Source organism: Cryptomeria japonica, chromosome 7, assembly GCF_030272615.1.
Source record: "Cryptomeria japonica chromosome 7, Sugi_1.0, whole genome shotgun sequence".
Taxonomy (NCBI): Eukaryota; Viridiplantae; Streptophyta; class Pinopsida; order Cupressales; family Cupressaceae; genus Cryptomeria; species Cryptomeria japonica.
Window position 1 is genome coordinate 844,516,106 of NC_081411.1, and position 20,979 is coordinate 844,537,084.

At 35.4% G+C, this 20,979-nt stretch overlaps 1 protein-coding gene across 1 annotated transcript in view; it reads right to left on the bottom strand.

Annotated features, from left to right (window-relative positions):
* LOC131032358 (uncharacterized) overlaps nucleotides 1–9,585 on the bottom strand; it is a 73,309-nt gene extending 63,724 nt beyond the window's left edge. Inside the window, exon 1 of the mRNA XM_057963304.2 lies at nucleotides 9,294–9,585. Within this exon, the coding sequence (XP_057819287.2) occupies nucleotides 9,294–9,321 (28 nt within the window). The 5' untranslated portion in view covers nucleotides 9,322–9,585. The remainder of the gene's footprint in view (nucleotides 1–9,293) is intronic.
* Nucleotides 9,586–20,979: the final 11,394 nt, after the last annotated feature.

The window sequence follows — 20,979 nt, forward strand, 5'->3', positions numbered from 1 at the left end:
AACAATCAATAGTATAAATCAAGAAGCTTTCTGAAAATGATGACTGCTATCTTACATTCAGAATATGATCTTTTACAACAAGACAAGATCACACAACAATTGAATATAGAAGAATTATACTGAAAGATCAAAAGCTACAGGATAGCTGAAGACAATAACATTCCTCCAAAAATACGTCCTCAAAGAGATTACTGAAAGCATATAGAAGATTGCCTTGCTTAAGAATTACTACGCACTCCTCGAACAACCTGTTACAAAACACGCAACAACAGAATGAACAGGAGCACGAAAGAATATATCATTAAAAGACGCAAGGCGGAAAGCAAGGATAACAAGCATACGGTAACAGTTACAAGACAGCTTTGAAACTCCTCTCACACCAACAAGAGACACCAAGGCAAAGACACACATGAACCTCATACCGATGGAGCTCACGGAAGAGACGAGAAGGAATATGATACGATATCTACTGAAGTTACAAACAATAACACCAAACATGCAATGATGAAGGTGAAACTATATGGCAGCGGCTAGGAAGTGCGTAAACAGATCTAAACCTACTTCAAATGCAGCAAATTGATGACAGCAGCTGTTCTATCAGCCAAACACTGAAAATCAAAAACCAGTGGTAATCCTAGAGGTATAAGATCAAAAACTATACTATGTTGATCAAAACATCATGATAAAGTGTCTCACCTATAGATTAAGGCATGGTTGTTACCAACTGACGTGTGATCCAAGCTACTTGTTCCATCCTCTTAGCTATGACAACTCCTGTGGCTCCATCTTCAATGCTTTGAAGAACTACCTCTTTTCCTTGAATTTTAACTCAATAGTGAACTCTTCGATAGAATGTAGCCATTGCATGCCCAACATTATGTTGGTTTCTCCTAAACCCATCACACAGAAGTCATCGCACACCATGTGTCTACCCAATGTGATGACAAGCTCTTGTGCCTTCTTGGTGCAGGGAATTGTGAAACAATCTTGTAGTATCTCATCCTCTAAAACTTCTCCTTCATACATCCAAGGGTGGCAAACCAGTGACTTAATTCCAAATACAACACATTATGCTTACTTAGAAAATCTCAAATATTAAAATGACATCTATTTTGCTTACTTAACTTCCAACATGAAACCCCTCACCGTCACAACAACTACAACTTCCAACAGACCATAGTCTATATTAGGCATCATAAATTTATCTTCAAGTGTAAAACTTCTCCAAGGAATGATCCATGAATTGCAAGCATCGAGCTCTATAACCCCAAATATAGCTTATGACATATTTTTTATGATTCTCCATGGGATTTCATTTTATCAAAATGCATGAGATGAAGAAATCATTAGAAATATTGATATTGATCTCATGAAAGCATTTATCCTTCTTGTACTTCAAAATAGCACTTGAATCTTAAATGAATAAACAATTTTGAACTTAAGTCAACGAATCTATATTCCTACATTTCAAGTTGTCTACTTGACCCCTTCACCACTTTTAGAATGGTTCCCATAATGACAAGAATTTTATAATGACATAGTATGGAGCAATAAATCTGATACATGACCATCTTTTTCATACTTTGGAAATATAACTTGTTGAAATATCCTCAACACCGCCATCCTTGTGACTTGAATCAATCACATTTGGAAATGACTCACCCATTGGAAGATTGATTGGTAGTTCACAAATAGACACATCTTTTTCCATCTTGGGCTCTTCACATTCAACAACTAATGCCTTTTCCTCCTTGACTTTACCAATATTTTGTTGGAATACACACTTGTTAGAATTCAATAAGACATATTATTATTTAAAGGGATCCTGACCTTTAACTCACATGGCATAACTCTTTTGTCCCTGTTCAATCGTCTATTCTGCAGCAAAGTCTTGTGGATATAATTTTGACAATTATCCTTGCTTCCTGAATTCTTTCTTAACATCTTCTTCAAGTTCTAACCTTTCCTCTTCCTTTCTCGACTTTCCAATGCAGTTCTTTATACCTCTTTTTTTTCTTGCACTTCAAGTAACTCAAAAATATTCATCAAACAGAACTTGGGATCTGAAATCATCAAACCACTCTTGATATTGATCAATGACTTTGTAGGCTTCAAATTTGTACCTTCTTTGTCCCTTTGTATTTTTATCAACACCACTTGAGGAGGATCCATATCTTATTTCCTTTGTACAAACTCTATATGAAGAATTATGGACTATTTGTGCTGATCCATATTCTTTCTTCTTTGATACCCAGTAGGCTGGCAAGATCTAAGCTTTAATTATTAATATCATTGTAATGTCCCCAATCAAACAAACTTAGGAAAAGATAAATTTTCAAGAATGTGCAAGCTGAAATAATGAATCAATGTCAAATGTTGGTGCCAAACACTATAGAAATTAGTGTTGATCAGCAATATGTCAATATTCCAAATCCTTATTAATCAAATTTCAACCATCCCCAATGTTGTTTATGAATTATGAAATACTGAAATGCTCAAAGTAATCTATTTATTGATGTATGGAAGCTGAAAATATGTTATAAAACCCTTTGATTATACTTCCACATGCCCTATGAATATTTAATTAAACCAAACCTACCTATTATGACAGCAAAAAATCCTATGAACAGCACTTTAGACAAACAACAATATTTATTTTACCAACAACCTTACTTACAGCAGTCCATACAACTGTAAGGAAGGGTACAAAACCTTGAATAGGTGACAAACATGCAGTACTGGAGCTGAAATTGTACAGTGGCTGGGGGTACATGAATAGATCTGAAAACCTTCTTCAATGGCAGAAAATTGATGACAGCAACCATTCTATCAGCCAAATCCTGAAAATCAGCAATTATTTGAAGGTACGGCAACTGAAAAACATATATGACAGCAGATCTAAGGTCACTTAATCCAAAACCCTAGGGGCAGCACTTGTTAGAGATGAAACAATCAATCAAATGCTAGGACATTGATTAATGGCTGGAAACCTCAACAAAACACCAGATCCAAACTCTGTCAACAACAACCACCTCCCTGAAAATTATGGATGGAAACATGAATAATAGTTGACCCAATGACTGTAATATCTCACAAACAGCAGCAATAGTCTGAAAACCCTTCAAAATCAGCAAATCTAACCTTTTCACATTGTAGTGCAACTGTAGCAATTGAAAATGACTTCAAGTCCTCGATCAATCTTCAACAATTCAGCACAATTTCATCCTAAAATCTTTCACACCAAGCATTTTCATTCTTGAATGCTCCAAAACTCCAATTTGGAATAAAAGTGAAAAATGACAAAATGGATACTTTGATGCGAGCCTGCACCTCTCCTTTATAGAAACACACTTTGTACCTTTATATTTTTTTATTTTTTTTACTTTTTCCTTTCAGCTATTTAAAAGCCCTATTTAAATTACAAAAAAGCACTTTTTGAATCACATAATAAAGGAAGCGTTTAAGACAATTTTTAAATATTTGATGCTGCCCCTCTTGAAAATGAACTATAAAGTGATTGGGCCCACTAATATATTATTATTAGTAGTACTATTATTATTTTCCTACAAGAAATAAAATAGGCTACAAGTCTTCAATTAGTTTTTTTTATTTTTTTGAAGGGGGCATGACATATTCCAAATGACTGGGAGAGTCTTTCAATTTTTCTCCATTCAGGTCTTCTTCCTTTTGAGAAAACTACTGCTCCCAATTTATGCTATCCTCCAACCCTTTATCATTTATATGAAGATTGAGCTAAGTGGCTTTGGATGGGCTAGAATGTTTTAATCACCACTTTAGTCCTTTAGTAAGAACAGCCCGAGTGTTGTGCTAATCTGGAATTGGCTCACTTTGAAGCATATGACTTGCTATTTTGTGCTTTGATGTTGATTTTGCTGGTTGGCTTTTCTCAAACAACAGCATCTCTTGTTATCCTCCAGCATGCAGTGCAGCCATTTTTCCCAAGCTTAGCCCTATGGCAGGGTAGTCTCAGATCAAAGCTTGTAAACAACTTTTGTTATCCAAGAAGTTGCTAAACTGAGCTTCATGAAGTAAATTTTGGGGGGGATGATCTGACCAACACTGTTGACCTCTATAGCGGGGTGTCAATCACGAAGGATTTCATTACCACATTGCGACTCAACTCTCTGAACAAGGAAATAAAGGAGTATGTTTTAAGTCACATCCTACCTAGGAAGGAAACATCAAAGAGTGGGGAATGTTTGAAGTGTATACAATCTCAGAAAGCAAGAAGGACAACAGGAAGCCTCTTTCTCAGGATATTTGGTCCTTTTCTGAGAAGCAAGCAGAGCTGGCTACATACTGTCAATATTTGGCACGGTACCTGGATGGACAGAGTATGGAAGGCTGAACATTTGTAGCATTTTAATCCTGCTAGTGATTTTCAAAGATGGCAATATTCAGGCCAAAAAGAGAACTTTCCTTGAGCTGACAGTGGCAGATCAGGGTCCCTCAACTTGCTGATCTAGCAAAGTATCCATTAATTCAGGTTCATTTTGCCAGGGGCAGTTCTTCTGGCTCCCTTCACACTCTTTTTGTATGTATCAGGGGCCAATGCCTTGATAGAAGTGTCTGATCCTATTTTTATTTGATGGTTTGGTTGGTTTTATGCGGACTTTTCCCACATTTTTTTTCTCTCTGGTATCACCAGGTATCACCAATTCCTTATCTATTTAAGAACACCCAATCTACCTACTAATATAGATATGAATGTGTGTGCATATGATTGTGTGAATTATTCTCTTTAACAATTACAATAAATATATGAACCCAAAATCCATAACATATCTGTTCTTGTTCCTGAATAAGCAACTTAGTTTCATTATAAACTGTTAATACTTTAGGCTCTCTAGATCATAAGCAACTTAGTTTCATTATAAGCAACTTAATATGTATAAATTTAGTTTTTCATTATTGACAGACTTGAAATCTCCCAGCTAATGATAGGAAGTTCCTGTTCCACTTGGCAAGTTTTTTGTCTATTTTATTCTTCACCCACTCCCACATTTCCTTCAAGTTGGGCGAGACAGAGAATGGGATACCCAGATATCTCACAATCTGATTAGGACCTCCCCACATGAGGTCAAATTTGGAGAACCAACTTGGGGGAGAGCAGTCCCAACCCAGCATGATGGACTTATGTAAAGCAATCTTACTCCCAGATGCTTTACAGAATATGTCAATATTCTCAAGTAGAGCCACAAGGTTATCCTCTTCTAGCACCAACAATACTGCTGTGTCGTCTGCAAACTGGATATTAGCAACTTCCTCCTTATTAGGGAGAGTAATACCTTTGACTCTAGGGGAGAGTTCATTAGCCTTTAGCATATAATGTAAAGCATCTGCAGCAAGAGTAAAGAGAGCGAGGGCCAGCAGGCAGCCCTGCCTGATAGATCTAGAGAGCCTAAAGTATTAATTATTAATTATTGAACTAGTAGCACATATAAATTTATATATGTTATTAACATCTAGGTAATATAGGAATTTCCTCACTGGCGAAAATCTGGTCAGTGCGCAGTGCTGCGGAAGCTAAGGCTACTGCCAACTATTGTGGATAGAAGCATTTGGAGGGGCAAAGGCATGATGTGCTTGCATATGCTGGCACCGGAGATCTTGCATGAGGGTTTCAACATGAGTTTGGTCAGACAAAGACAAAATCCGACGGAGATATGGCACAGACGGGGGAATGTGAACCTCCAGCTCTCTCTCTCAAAATCAGCCCCTCCTCTATGCCAATTCCTCCCCAACTATGATTTTTGGGAAGAAAATAAAAATTGAAGTATCAACAAATGAGAAATATTTTGCAAAATTTGGACCGATTGGAAGGTTTTGGGGGTTTTGGCTGAGCCTCCCAAAGTTGCAAAGCTGGATCATAGAGACTTGGCAGCCCATTTTAGAAGGTGATATACAGATTTGCCCCTCTTCACAGGGATTTTTGCGGTGGTGTTTGGCAGTGTTCGAGACAGACATACAATACTCTGTGACTACCAATGGAGTTTCAAGCAAATTTGCTGATGCTGAAGCTGTGGCACCTTCGTTCAACCCTACTACTGAATATTTTGAAGCTACTTCAGTATGGGTAAGATTCCCCAATCTCCCTTTACAATTATGGTTTGATTCCTATTTTGAAACAAATGGAAACTCGCTGGGGAAATTTCTGGGTGTGGATGAGGGCTCTTCGAATTATGTTCATACCACCTTTGCCTGCAGTTTGGTGGAATTGAATATTACTAAGCTGACAGGATTGGATCCAGCTTTTAGATTATGAGGGCTTACCCTTCCATTGCCATATATTTTTCAATATGGGTAACATTGCTGCACATTGCACAAAGCGCAAAAGTGATTGACAGGCCAAATGGTGGAAAGATGCCTCTCCCCATCACTATTTGGTTGAGAAAGAGGAAGATAAATAGGTGAAAACCCTCCTGGCTGCTGCCCAAAAAAGTGATGCAGTGAATGGATGTCATGCAGGCTCACCAAGTTCTGCGCAGGCCCCACTTAGGTTCAAGGTAAGCCTCCAACTGCCTTTGCAGAAATTGGTAAGGTTGCTCTTGATCATTTGGCTTGTGATATGGCGATAGATCAAGCGGAGAATTCTGAAATTACATCTACAGAAGGGACAGGCAAGCCTGTAGAGAAATCAGAAATGAATGGGGCTGAGACACCAAAGAATAACTGGACTGTCAGAGGAAAAGAAAGAAGAATGAGGATATTTTCAGCATGCATCTTCACTCTCACTCTAAAATGGGAGAAAAGACATGTTCATAATGCAGTAGTTACCCCAATTTTGAATTTCTTTGGGATGAGGAATAGATAGGTTTGTAATATGTTGAATTTTACTAGAGCACCATTTTGTTTATATGGGTGTTCTGTAGCTTAATTTGGAGATTAGACTGTCTAGGAGGGCTCGAAGGATAAATATGAACTCTGTAATGTTTATATTTTTTTTATTTTAATGTGCAATCCCCTTGGACTATCTTGAATTGATTACAAAAAAGCAACTAGTTAATATAGAATTAATAATTAATTAACTATTTGGTCATTGGCAACATATATAATATATCAGTATAATATTTAAATTGTATGTATAATAATAATTATATTATTATGTTATTATGTTGACATACCGGTTACAATATATTATCAATACAAATTTAGAAATTTCAAATTATTCAATATTAAAAACTAAAGCTTAAAAGTCAAAACTATTACAATTTAAAATAAACTATAAATTTGAACTACAAAACAAAAAAATAGCTTCACAAAAAAAATTTTAACTTCTCATTTTGAAAAAAAAATGCAAAAAGTTAATCAATAAACCTGTGAGGCATCTTTTTTCCTGCAACTGGCATTAATGGCAGCACCTAGAAGTCACATTTTTCAGCACCTGCAACTTGTGATTTTCACAGAAATTGCAACTCACATCCTTTTAATATCAAACTGTGTAGAAATCATAGAGAAATGATTATTTCATAGCAGCTAATGTGTAAACGAGTTAGGGTTTTTGACATTCAAAAAAGTGAATAATATTTTTTGCCCAAAATCGCATTGGAATCACCACGTTGATGGCAGATAAGTTGGGATTCAGCAAAAAAAAATCAAAAAACATTTCAAGCTTAAAAAAATTGAACCCAATCCGATTCTACATGGTTTCCAAAACATACCTGATTTCGGTACGTAACACCTAGAATCAGTAGGTAATCTAGCCGGTTTGCCAACTTATGATAACACACATGCAGATCAATCTTAGGGTCAACGTAGAGCAAGTGCATGATGATAACCCATGTTTAAGCTCTCGAGGAATGTTCATCATGGTTCTCTAATTGTCATGTTATGCTAACACGACAGAAAAGATAAGGTGCAATTTCCAAGAAAATTTTGGCTGAATAGAAACCCATGGAACACAACTTTTAAATGGTGAGGCATAATATAAGTAAAGGTAAAGACGTTTTTTTGAAGTGACAGCCAACTAAGACACCAATTGGATGTGTATGACACCCTTAAAGCAAGCTGTCCACAAGAGGATTGTTTTTCCATTCACCTCATCTATGTAGTGCAAATGCATTTCATGTGTTTAACTAACAAAAGGATGATTGGTACAAGTTACTTGTGGAATAAACCTACGATGTACACTTACAAGTTACACTTGTTTGAGTCAGACATAAATTAAAGTAAATTAGAATCTATAGGAGGGAAAAAAAAATTTAGAGTCAATGTTAATACATGTCAATTTAAAAAAAGCTAAACATTTTTTTCAAAAACTCTCCTAATGTCATGGGCTGTTGAAAGTTGAAACCCTACAATAAATCTATTATAATGGCTCATAGACTAATAGTTTTACTCTTACACACTTCCAAACAGTGCGATTTCTTGGGTTTTCAATTCTGGTGTGCAATCAAATACTTAAAATTGCACAGAATTCTATGTGAAGCGTGCCTATTTTATCCATATCTATCTTCGTGTGGTCATGATCTCAATAATTCATCCAGTAATTTTTTAATTCTACACACCAGTAAAATCCTCATTTATATTTAAAGAAGAGTCACCCTAATCTATGAACCATAATATCATTAGTAATTTACAATAATGCATAATAACCGTACATATTGATAAGTTTATACGTCAAAGTATTTTTTTGATTGACGACCTACTAAATTCCTTGTATCTCTAGGAAAGAGAAAGGTAATTTATAAATATGCAAAGAACCTTGATTAGTGATGAGTTTCTAATTCATTTCGTATCTTAATTACTGATGAGCTTTTGTTTCATTTTGTACTGTTGCTGTTTTTCGATTTATGACCTAGTAAAACCCTCACTTATCTAGAAAAATAAAGTAACCCTATTCTTTATACCCTATACTATTGACAATTTAGGTTAATGAGTATTAATCTTAGTTACTGATGATTTTATACTTCATTTAGTATTTGGCGTTCTTTTCGGATTGAGGCCTTGTACAGTCCTTGTTTATCTAGACAAAAAATGAGAACCTTATCTAGGTAACATGGAATTATCGAGTTATTTATAATATTGCAAAATAGCCTTAATCACTGGTACTTTGCAGGTAAGAAAAAACAATGCCGAGACGCTTATTCTCTGCTGACACGGACAAAGAAAAGGCGAAACATTAATAAGTTAAAAAGGACGAACTGGATGGTTCAAAGCAAATGCAATTGTTGTATTGAAAGAGAAAACACATTTGAGTAACTGAGAGCCCAATGACCGAAATTTCTATTCAAATAAAATGGAAAAAAGGGAGAAATGAAATCTAAACGTACCGACTTTGTTACGCTTAGACTTTGGCATGTTTGATACTCAAAACTGTGCAATCTACAAATATAGGAGATTCCGCCGAAGCTGAGATTTGCTTTCCAGGGCTTGTGATCAACTAAAAAAGAAAGCTGTCCAATCTATGAGGTCAAAAAAATGCCGCAGAATGTAAGGATTCGATTTTAAGGGTTTACGGGCAAGAAATAATAATAATAGGAACACAAGCGGCCTGATATTTTTAAAATTAGGGTTTTAGACAAATATTTGAAAGTTTGCAGCCGAAAAGTTGTCATGGTGGTTTGTTTCCTTTTTTAAGTGTGACCTACAATTACACCTCCTTTTGGGACGCCTAGATGAAAGTCGAATATAATTCTAATGTTTTTTTTTCCCAAACGGTTAAACGGATACAATAGGTCGTCAAAGTTACTCTTAACTTTGTTTTTCACTAGTTGAACATAATAATTTGAGTTCTAATTGGAGGATTGTTATGTCATGGATTAAGGATGGTCCTAGGATGATATCTTAGAGGATCTCAATTTAGCTATTATTTTTTTAAAGGATATAATACAGTTTAAAATAGAGTAATTAATAATCTCATTAAAGTTATATTAAAAATAAATTATATTAGTTTAAATTCTTAAAATAAATTGATATTTTGTTTAGTTGAAAGAAAATTAACATTTTATTGATAGTGTATGTATAAACAATCAATTTATTTTTATTTATGATTAAAGATAAAGAAAATTAATAGCATCGAGTGGATAAATAATCAATTTCTTTGGATTTATGACTAAGGATTATGAAGCATGCATAGTATCAAAATCTTTTGTTACAACTAAGAATTAAGGATTATGCATTCCATCAAATTAACTTAAAGCTTGAACATAACCTCATTTTATATCATGTTGAGATATTACATTCAACATAATGTGATTCTTCATGTGCTCTTGTGAGCCTAACAACTTCACAATAGACCAACAACCTTTTGGCTTTTTTTTTTCTTTTTTAGGATTAGTTAAGATGTTTAAATAAAAAGTTATGGAAAGTTATTACAAAATAAATTTTTCCTTGATTTAGGCAAGGCAAAATTTTAGGGTTGGAAACTTATACTTAGTAAAACATTCTCATTTAACTAACTTGTCATTATATAATCATCAAAAATGCTTTGTTTATATACATTATATCAAGATTCCATTGTCGTTGAATGTAGAGGTGACTAAACATGTGATTAGGGTTTGGTGGCCCAAATAACAAGTTTATTTAAATTGTTTTACATTCAATAATAATGCATCACTCAAAGACGATCATAACTATGTATTTAAATTAGTTTTGAGTACTTATACAAATATGCATGTATGTATAAATATACATATGTGTGTATGTATGTGTGTGTGTGTGTGTGTGTGTGTGTGTGTGTGTGTGTGTGTGTGTGTGTGTGTGTGGAGGAAAAGTGACCCTACAAAGGGAAAATTATATTCCCTTGAGAACCAATGTTACAACATACATTCGAATATCTCCAACTGGTTAAACTGATGAAGATATCTAATTATAGAAAAGTAAAATAAAGTTTTTAATATAGAAACAAAGAGTCCAAATGACAAAGAGTTTCTGCCCCAAATCTAAGCATCTTGACCAAGGATGCCAACACGGCACATAGAATCTATGCGGTGCGTTGAAGTCTCGTACAAATCGAAACAAAAAAGACTCAAAAAATGGCAAAAATTCAATTTTGTACTTAGACCAAACTACAAAACCTTTAAATCATAAATGTAGTAACATATACTAGATAATATAAATAAGTAGAAATAAGATAAATAGATATAAGCAAACCTTTGTGCAGTTGAATGTCTTCAAGTATTAGCACATAGAAAAAAAAGAGGAAAAATGTTTGGGACTAATTGGAGACTTCCCTCAGTCAAGTCCCTGTTTTGGTGTTTCAGCCTCCACAATAGCATGATAGATAGACAAATTAAAAGATAAATAGAAAAATAAATGATTTTATGGATAAGGGGTGTGATGAATTCTATCTATTCTCAAAGGGATAGGACAAATAGAAAGCATTACCAGCAAAGTTTGAGAAAGCCAAGAGAGTTGCAAAGACTATTGTGGTAGCTTGAGATTGTTGTGTAGAAAGTTGTGAAAGCTAGATACACACACACAGTTGTGTAAGCCAAAAGAATGCAAGAGATATCCAAGAGATATCATGTGAGGATTCAAGGGAGAATAGATTCAAAAGTGAGAATAGGAGGGAAAGAAGGGTTATTTAGTCAATTTCGAATATTTTAAATTGTTTGCACTAACTAAAGTAGGTGAAAACTGGCAAAATGCCAAAAAATGACATTTGGACATTAAGATGTCATGGGATGTTCGTGTTGTTTGGATATTTGTTGGTAGTATGCTACAAATATGTGCTTGAGAGATGTATGAGAGATGTGGTGTCACTGATGTCAACATATTTCTCTGTCTGTGACAGTGATACGGTGAAGTTCAATGAGTTGATTTGTTCAGCATATTAATGATCAAAGTTTGCGGATTAAAGGTTTGTAGAGGATTGTGTATAGATGATTCAATATAATTTCCAGAGGTCCGCATGAAGATTTGATTGAGTTATGATTATTTGTGTTATGGCTAGTTTTTTAGTTGTTTGATGAAGACAGTGTTAAGTATTATGATCTGCATTGCTCTGCATTATAATATCTTGATCTATGAATTTGGAGGAGTGTTTGGGATGTTGATGTGTATCTTCAATTCAGGTGGTTCGTGGTTTGGAGCTCTGCGAGTTCTTTTTCAAGGTTGACAGTCATTCTAGTTAGTGTTCTTGAAGTTCAGTATAATGATGATGTGATTCTAGTAATTTGTGTTGGTAGCCCTACTATTAAGAAGCCCTACAATTCTATGGCCCCCGATTGCTAGTATAGTTAAACTATAATTATGGGGGGGGAGGGGGGTATGAGGAGTCGAATAATCTACCTCCCTGTAGAGGGGGCCAGTCATATGAACCAAACAATGATGTTTGCCCTGGCATTTATAGAATTGCTCAACCAACAATAAGCCTCTTGGTGCAGAAGTTCTCCTTTCTAAGTGCGGATGGTGTGGTGGTAATTCATGATGCTTGTGGATGTTTTTAGATCGTGTGCATTTTGTGTTGGTGATTCGCATTGATTGTTGTGCACGTAATTGATTATTTTCTTCAATGTGTTAGTGTTCTTCATATTTGCGGCCAATTAGATGCTTGTAGCGTGTTACGGATGTTTGATGCATAATTATTGGAGGTGTTTCACATTCGAGGTGTGCGATATGGGTTTGTGTTATGTCTTAGTCAACATTGCTTGGTCCGCATGTGATATTGTAGTGTGTGTGATTATATTTTTGTAATTAGGTGTTGTGTGTTGAAACTATCTTGATGATCTTTGCAAGGTTGATGTCATGTATAAATAAATGTAAAATCTTTGTAATTGAGTGTGTGTATGGATGAAAATCAGAATGTATGTGCATTTAATGTATACATCTTTTGGAGGTAGAGAAGAAGTGTAAGAAGAAGAAAGTTGTTATGTGCTTAACCGAAACTGTAACTAGGCATTAAGGAGATGTTATTCTTCAGTTCATGATCTTCCGAATGTAATCTGAATCTGTTTGTAAGACAAGTTTTCCACGGGTTGTAGCCCTTGATGTTTTTTAGCAATGAGCTCTAAGTAGTGTGCCTAAATGCATGTATATTCCCCATTGTAATATTTCATATACTTCTAACAAAGTATCATCATATTGTGGGTAGGTCCCCACTGTGGTTTTTCACTTGACCGGGTTTTCCACATCAAAAATCTTGGTGTTATGTGTGCTCATGTTGCGTTGTTGATTTATGCTTTCATGCTTAATTATCATATATGAGAATAAGTTTAAATTGTGTAAGTTTTGAGACAATTGATTCACCTCGCCCCCCTCAGTTGTCTGCCTGGAATTAGAGATATTTCATCACGTGTGATGTGCAACCATTTGTGTAGCGCGCTAATGTCTAGAAAAATTACACTCAAAAACAAAAAGAGATGAGAAATTTACATGGTTAATGCAAAACTAATACAGAAAGGTAGCTATTGAAAAGGTGCCTTGAGCATCTTGAGAGTGAAAAGGTTGATGCAAGGGTTGAAATGAGCTTGCTAAAATGTTGGGGCTACAAAAGTGTAGGTGAAATTGCAAAGGGATATGTAATTTTTTATTCTACGGTATGTATGTATGTATGTATGTATGTATGTATGTATGTATGTATGTATGTTTAAGTCAATGCTAATGTGTGATGTAAGTGTTAATAATATGAATCAAGTACCATATAAGATTAAGGTACAAGAACTATGGATGTATGGCAACAACTAGACCAATGAGGATTTGATAGTGTTGTAGAAGATGCCAACATAGATGATGACTAAGTTGGATAGGTCAATTTATGGATATTTGCAGAATCTTTCACTATAAAAGTTTATGTAGGTGATGCAAGAGCAAGATTTGAATATGGTAATGGTGATGCATCTTCATGAAAGTCGACATTGAAGAGAAGATGAATGTACCCAATCTGAGACTCTACAAACAAGGATGATATGTTTGGTAGAAATATGTCCCCGTGTGCCAAATCTAGAGAAATAATGTTAATGTCTTGATACAAAGAGTCATTGAAATTCATAGAGATATCTTGACTCTGGAACTAGATGTAGCAACAAATGATATAGGTGACAATTCCTCAATGCAAGCCATGTGATTATATTGTTCATCCCCTAATGATGATGATGTCTCACAAGATGTCTAAGTGAGACCATGTGATGTTTTTTCGCATTCTATAATTAGATGATCAAGTCAGGTAATACCTTTATTGAAAATAATTTATTTCATTTTATCAATTTGATGATGAATGTAATATTAGTTGCATGCCTTGTTTTTTCATAATATTCACATTTGATTTTCTATTTATTAGGAAGATTACGAAGAATTCTCAAATGGAAGGGATTTAGTGCGAGGGACATTGATCATATGAATCAATAAATGCAAAAGAAAAAACACCTAGATTGCCCCCCAAAATGACTATTGTTGATTATAAGCCCCCTAGATATATGTGCCAATGAATTGCAACTTGCGTAAGGATTGGATGCCAAATCAACTGTTTATAATGCATGATGTTTGTTTACAATTTTTAAAAAATAGACAATTCAAGTCTTCAAATTACAAACAAAATTGAATTCCTTGTGAAATTTTGGGATGTGTGAAAAAAGTTTGCAAACATTTTTATGGTCAGGGTGAAAGTTACACCTCATCAAAATTTGCATACAATAGTGACTTTAAAGGCCAAAAAATGCATCAAAATAGCACAGAATAAAAAAATATCTTGATGCCAAAGTATAGACAACAAAACCAACTTCTTGTTGACTATTCACACTTGAAAAAACACCTCCTTGTTTACAAGTTATAACAAAATGAAAAAGTATCCCTCCTTACAAACACTTGCAAATATTTGATGGTTAACTCAAACCACTAATGGTTAGAATAAGATGTCACAAGTATATTAATTTTGTGTTGATTAGTAGGTAACCATAAATATAACATAAAACATGACATAAATTGTTAGCATACAATGTGTAACAATACAAGTATGTGAACTAATTGTTGGATTAGAGTCAAATGCCATATAAAGGCAAATGTTGTTAATGAAACCCAAATTAAGGGTTTCATGGGGAGAAAATGTCACTAAGTATTTGTTATACTTGACCTCAACTTTGACCAAACATCGAGGATGATAGTAGGAGCCATTGAGGTGGCATGTATGAAGAGTGCATGGACAAGTTGGGTTTTGATTGCCAATGTATGTGGAGCAATTGTTGGAGTTTTTTCTCCTCTTATTGTAGACCTCTCTAATTTGTGACTACAACAATGCTTGGTAACCAATGTATTTTTATCAAGGGATATTTCATCAATGTTATTAAACACCCAAACTTAGTAGCTAAAGCTGAAGAAAAAGAAAAGTATGCTTCTCCAATGAATAAAATCATATGATGAAAGCAATTACAGTCCATTGTGGCACTAGGAAAATAGAAGAACATGTAAAAGGTATTGATATTTTGAAATACCTACTCTCGAAAATACACCCATATATTCCAATATCCTTACTATAGCTTATCAATCTCCCACACAGACATTCATATTAGCATAAATTGAATAAAATGACTAATAAATGTTATAGAAGCCATTGAGAGTGCATAGAGGAGGTCAAGCGATGCAAAGTGAGGCTCCTCATGGTATGACCACTATTATTGGTGAGATAAAGCCCTAGAAAACATATTCAATGCCACAAACCACAAACAATGATCATCGAAACTGGAAGAGCACACAAGTACAGATCCCAAACTGGAAGCAAGTCTCATTTTTTTTAGACCAGGGCGTGGAACCCTGGTCCAGGACCAAGGTGTGGCACCCTGGTGCTCTACCTTTTTTAACTTCTTATGGCAATTCAACAGTGCAGAGTTTCAGCTCTCGGATTCCAGAGGTACAACTCAATGCAAAAAATCAAGGACCAAGGCATGGTGCCCTGGTCCAGCTCAGTGAGGCCTAATTTTCGGTGATAGGTGTGCATCTGAGTTTCATTTCCTACCTTGTGTTTTGTGTTTCAACTTCAGATCTGTATCTTTCTGCGTTTTCAATTTACATTTGCATATTTAGTTATCTCCTTAGCTTAATTAGTCATATCATTAAACTTTGCATGTTTCCTCTCATTGCAGCAAAGGAATAGAAACCCTAAAGATATTCCTTGACTCTCTTGCACAAGAGGTAGTCAAAGTGAATCATCTCCTTAGGCTCTTTCATATTACAATGTGTGTATAAGAGTGGAATTAGGTCTCTATCTACCCAGTTCCATTTTTACCCTACACATTTTGGTGGACCTAACGTGAATTGCATTTCGATTCATCTTTGGTGAATTTAACCTTCTTAGATTTGCATTTCTTGTTTAGATCTTGTTATTTCATGTTTCTTTCCCATCAAAGGCATTATTTTTATTAAAAAAAATTATTATATGCATTGTGTGTGTTTATTACATAATTGTTTCATTGTTTAGGCACTTAATTTTCTTGCATTATTTCCTTTATTCCATTTTGGGTAGTATTTTCAAACATTTTTATGTCACAAAAAATTCTTGGGGCCTTGCCCCAAACTCCTTTTCAAGCTATCAATTCTAGTGTATTAGATCTTGCCCTTGTATTTCACCACCTTCTTGAAGAGCCTATTAAGGATATTTTGATGCAAGAGGATGCTCTTTCTCATAAAGACGAAGCATTGATTAGTCCTACTCGTAAGGATACCATTGTGCAACAAGACATTTCTAATACTCCCCTCAATGATCTACCTATTTGGGATGAACCTTTAGATGATGATGTCGATTATTCTCTTGATTTGTTTTCCCTTGACAAGAATCCTTACATGAAAGAAGATAACAAGGAAAGTGATATGATTGACCATTCCTTGTATAACTCTCCTCCTTCCCAAATTGACCCTACTCATGAGGATTCCCTAGCTCAAGAAGAGATTGTTGACATTCCTTTCAAAAATCTCTCTCCCAAGGATGAGGTTTTGAAGAGTAATGTTGATTCTTTTCTTAAAGTGCGTAGTCATTTTAAGGACAATTTAGAACATGAGAATGTTAATAAGTTGCAAGGATTTACTATTTGTGGAGGTAGGAAAAGCAAGATCGGTTAACTAGGACCTAATCCTACTTTTGCCAACACATTGGAAATACGAAAGAGCTTAAGGAGATAGATCAATTTGTCTACTTCTTGTGGGAAAGAGAGATCCAAGTATTATCTCTCAGGGTTTCTATTCCACTTGTTGTAAATGATGAGAAAAACTAGGGTTTGAATAATCAACTAAGCTAGGAGATAAACAATGAAGCATCAATGAACTCAAAATTGAACAAACTTGTAGATCTAAAACTGAGATAGTGAAAGCATGAAAGGGGGAGGATTCTAGATGTGTACCTGATGCTGCAAATTGAACAAAACTAACATGGACCAGGGTGCCACACCACAGTCCTTTTTCTGCAAATAGGAGGCTGCAACTAAGACACTGCAAATCTGAGATCCTGAAGCTACAACCTGTTAAAAATCATTGCAAAGTGGAGGGACCATGGCACCACGCCACTGTCTTGGGTAGGAATGGGGTGGCTCGCCCCTATCCCAATCAGATTAGGTTAGATATGATGATTCTAGGTGATTCCTGTGCCTTTTGCTGAGCTGAAAGTGCCTCCGGGTACCTATTTTTGCACCTGCAACTAAAAAGGGAAGGTTTGGGTGGCTATATAGGGTTTTTCCTTAGTCAAACCCCTACGTTAGTGATTTCCATCTCCATAAATAGCTGATAATGTACTGAAAATGCATGTGCTAGAACCTTGTGTGTATGCAAGATCCTAAAATGAAAGTAAACAATCTAGAGCAACCCTAAAGAGTAAACCCTAAATGCTTGTAATTGACAAATTAAATGCTCTAAATCAATGATACAAAGTGATCTAAAGTATAAATTTAAATATGCAAGTTGATATAAAGAAGCTCATACAAAGACATGAAAATAACATGAAATCACACCAATCCCCAAGGGTTAGATATTGCCACAAGAGAGGCTTAGCCGAGGACCGTGGCGGGAACGCACATGGTCTGACCAACTCTTCACAGAATTTTCAGGGCCGTTAGATATGATGATATTAAAGTGAATCCCAAAGTTACAACTGATTTCAAGGTGTTTTGATATGCGAAATCGGGCCTTAAAGGTCGAAATGAGACATAATTATGGTTTATGATTAAATGATTTATTGGAGGAATAAAATTAAAAGGGGCACGCTTAGGGTAAAGGGCCCAATTTTATAATGTATGAAGTGATGAAATAGGACTTTAGATTAAATTAAATTAATTAATTAAATGCTTAGAGGGAAATAATAATACAAGATGCAAACACACTAAGGCGGGTGCTAACCTAATTGTGAAATTGTACCATCCTAGCGAGGGTGTACAATTTACGACACTACACTATTATTAACAACCCCCTCTATGAGGAAGTTCCTTTCATTCGATTTGAAGGAAAGCCTATGCAAAAAGGTATGTATGAGGTTGATAATTCGCTTGATGATTTCAACCCTATTAAACCTTCTTTGCATATTCCCAAATCACCCTTGGTCAATATGATAATTGTGAATGATTGTGGAGCATCTAATAAACCCTTCTTCACATTCCAAGGTGCTAGTCCTTCTCCAAATACTCAACCTCTTAATAAGCTTGTCTTGGTGGTTCAATGTGGTTATAATAGTGATTTCTTTTGTATACTTAACAAACCAATTATCACTGTGCAAGGAGGATATATGATAGGGAGGTTGCTAGGTAATTACTCAAAAAGGCCAATTTGAGTCAAAAGGCCATAAAAGGAAACAAGAGGTATTATTTGTGTCTGCTTCTGATGATTTCAAAAACAAGTTTAGTTATACTTGGTAGGTCTCTCTATAAGTCTTCACCATCAACCTCCCTTCTTGGTGGAAATTCATACCCTTGCTCTAGCTTACTTCAACCCCTCACTTCACCCATCTACACATTTCTCAATCCCTGGTTTACTGGACATCCAACTTATGGTTTTCAGTGTGCAATAGGCAATTGCAACATGGTCATGTAGGGGCAGCAAGTTTTTGTTCAAGTTTGACAACCAAACTTAGTTTTAGGCCCATAGCCTTTGGCTTGCTCAATGCACCAACCAAAAGATCAAAATCTCCAACCAAGGCTATGCACTGTCCAAGGTTCCATATGACACTTATCTCACTGTTTTGGATTGTTCTCCTAAGGTTTCATAAGTCCCCAAAAAACTCCTTATAATCGGGTTATGAATTTTGACAAAAACAGTCAAATGTGTGTTATGCAATCAAAGGGCTACTAGCCCGTGGAGGCCTAATTGGCACTGTTTTACTTATCCTGCTCTACGATGGGTATTTCCTCCCTCTAAATTGATTTGGATGGTGTCTTAGGGGTATATGATCATAGATTTTTATGTTTTAGACCATTGTTAATGTAGATTGAGGATTGTCCACTTTTTGTGGCACTTTTGTAGGGTTTGGTAGGGTTTAGACCCAAACACATTGGGAAGTCATTGCATCTCCACTAACCAAGCCTCCAAACTAGCTTAGAACCTCTACCACACCAAAATGAAGCCTTCCCCTACAAACATAATGTCAAATACTTGGCAAACAACTGAAAATATCACTGTCACTATTAAAATTGTCCCTTTGCCAATCAATCTATTGCTACAGCTTTGAGCCTGCATCATAAGGTGTTTGAACTGCAAATATACCTCAATGAGGTCTGAAAAATGCTAATCAACTTTCCTATTACATTTCCTTCTTAGTCACAAGGCTTGGATGATGCTTTTGAAGCATTCCATGAGCATTTGACAAATACAATTCACAAAAACAGTGAACTCACTGTTTTGTTTACAAAGTGAGAATGTTTAAGAGGAAAAAGCTACTCTAACAAACCAAGGTGATCTTCAACACCCTTGGCCATATGTCCAGACCTCTGCCTCATACATTTGTTCACTCCAAATTACTTTTGGGTGCAAATCTTGAGTTTTTGAACATGCTACTAGCCGAGTAATCAATACTTGCCTAGTATTCACTCAAGTCCTCCTTCCAAATACAATTTTGGCATAAAATAAAGCATATGTACACTATATAAATGAGTTAAAACTTGACTAAATCCATTTTGTGGTATCCCATACCTAGATTAGTCAAGTGGTGGCATTTTGTAACTTCAAACCCTTGACAGGGCAGTGAGTACACAGAATGAGAGATAATTTTATTTCTCCAACTTGCAAAAAAGAACACTAGTGGAATAATCAATTGAAAATCATTAGGAAACAAATATTCACACTTCTCAAGAGGTAAAGTATGGACAAGATTGCTATAGTACAGACTATTACTCCAAAGAAGCAAAAAACAGTGATAAAAGCCAAAATTTCACAATTTTTATTAGGAATCTCTTTCTCTTACAATCACCAACCTTATTCAAGGAAAAGAGAGGTATTTTTATAGACCAATAAGTTATTTATCAATCCCAGTATGGACATGAGGCTTCCACAACTTCATTTTGCAAGAAAAGTCAAAAAATGACAACTTTCACAAGCCCAAATGACAACATTTCTTGCTCCAAAAGACATTTTTGACAATCTAACCTTATCAACTTGTCTAGACACCTTAGACATGCTTAAAAACACTTATAAAAAATGTTTCAATGCTTTGGAAAGCATTAGAAGATCTTTTTGGCAATTTTGCACATTTTTGCCAAAAATTGTCAACTTAAAGCCTGAAAGGCAAAACTTGACCTCTTGAGCCCAAAATGAGATCAACACCACTAAAAAAGACATGCAACAACCTAAAACAACATTATAAACTTGACACAAGACATTACAAACATGAAATCACAAATTACTCAAAAAGGAGAGTTTTGCTCAACTAGGTGCTCCTGCACCATACTCCCCCAAAAACAAAGAAGTCATGTGACTCCTCGAGGCAGCAAAGAAGAAGAGATATCAAACTTCTGAAAGTCAACTTCAGGTATCCATGTGGCCTCTGATATAGGCTTATCCTTCCATTTGATTAGATGCTCCATGTAGGTGTGATTCCTTGTCTTTTTGAGAATC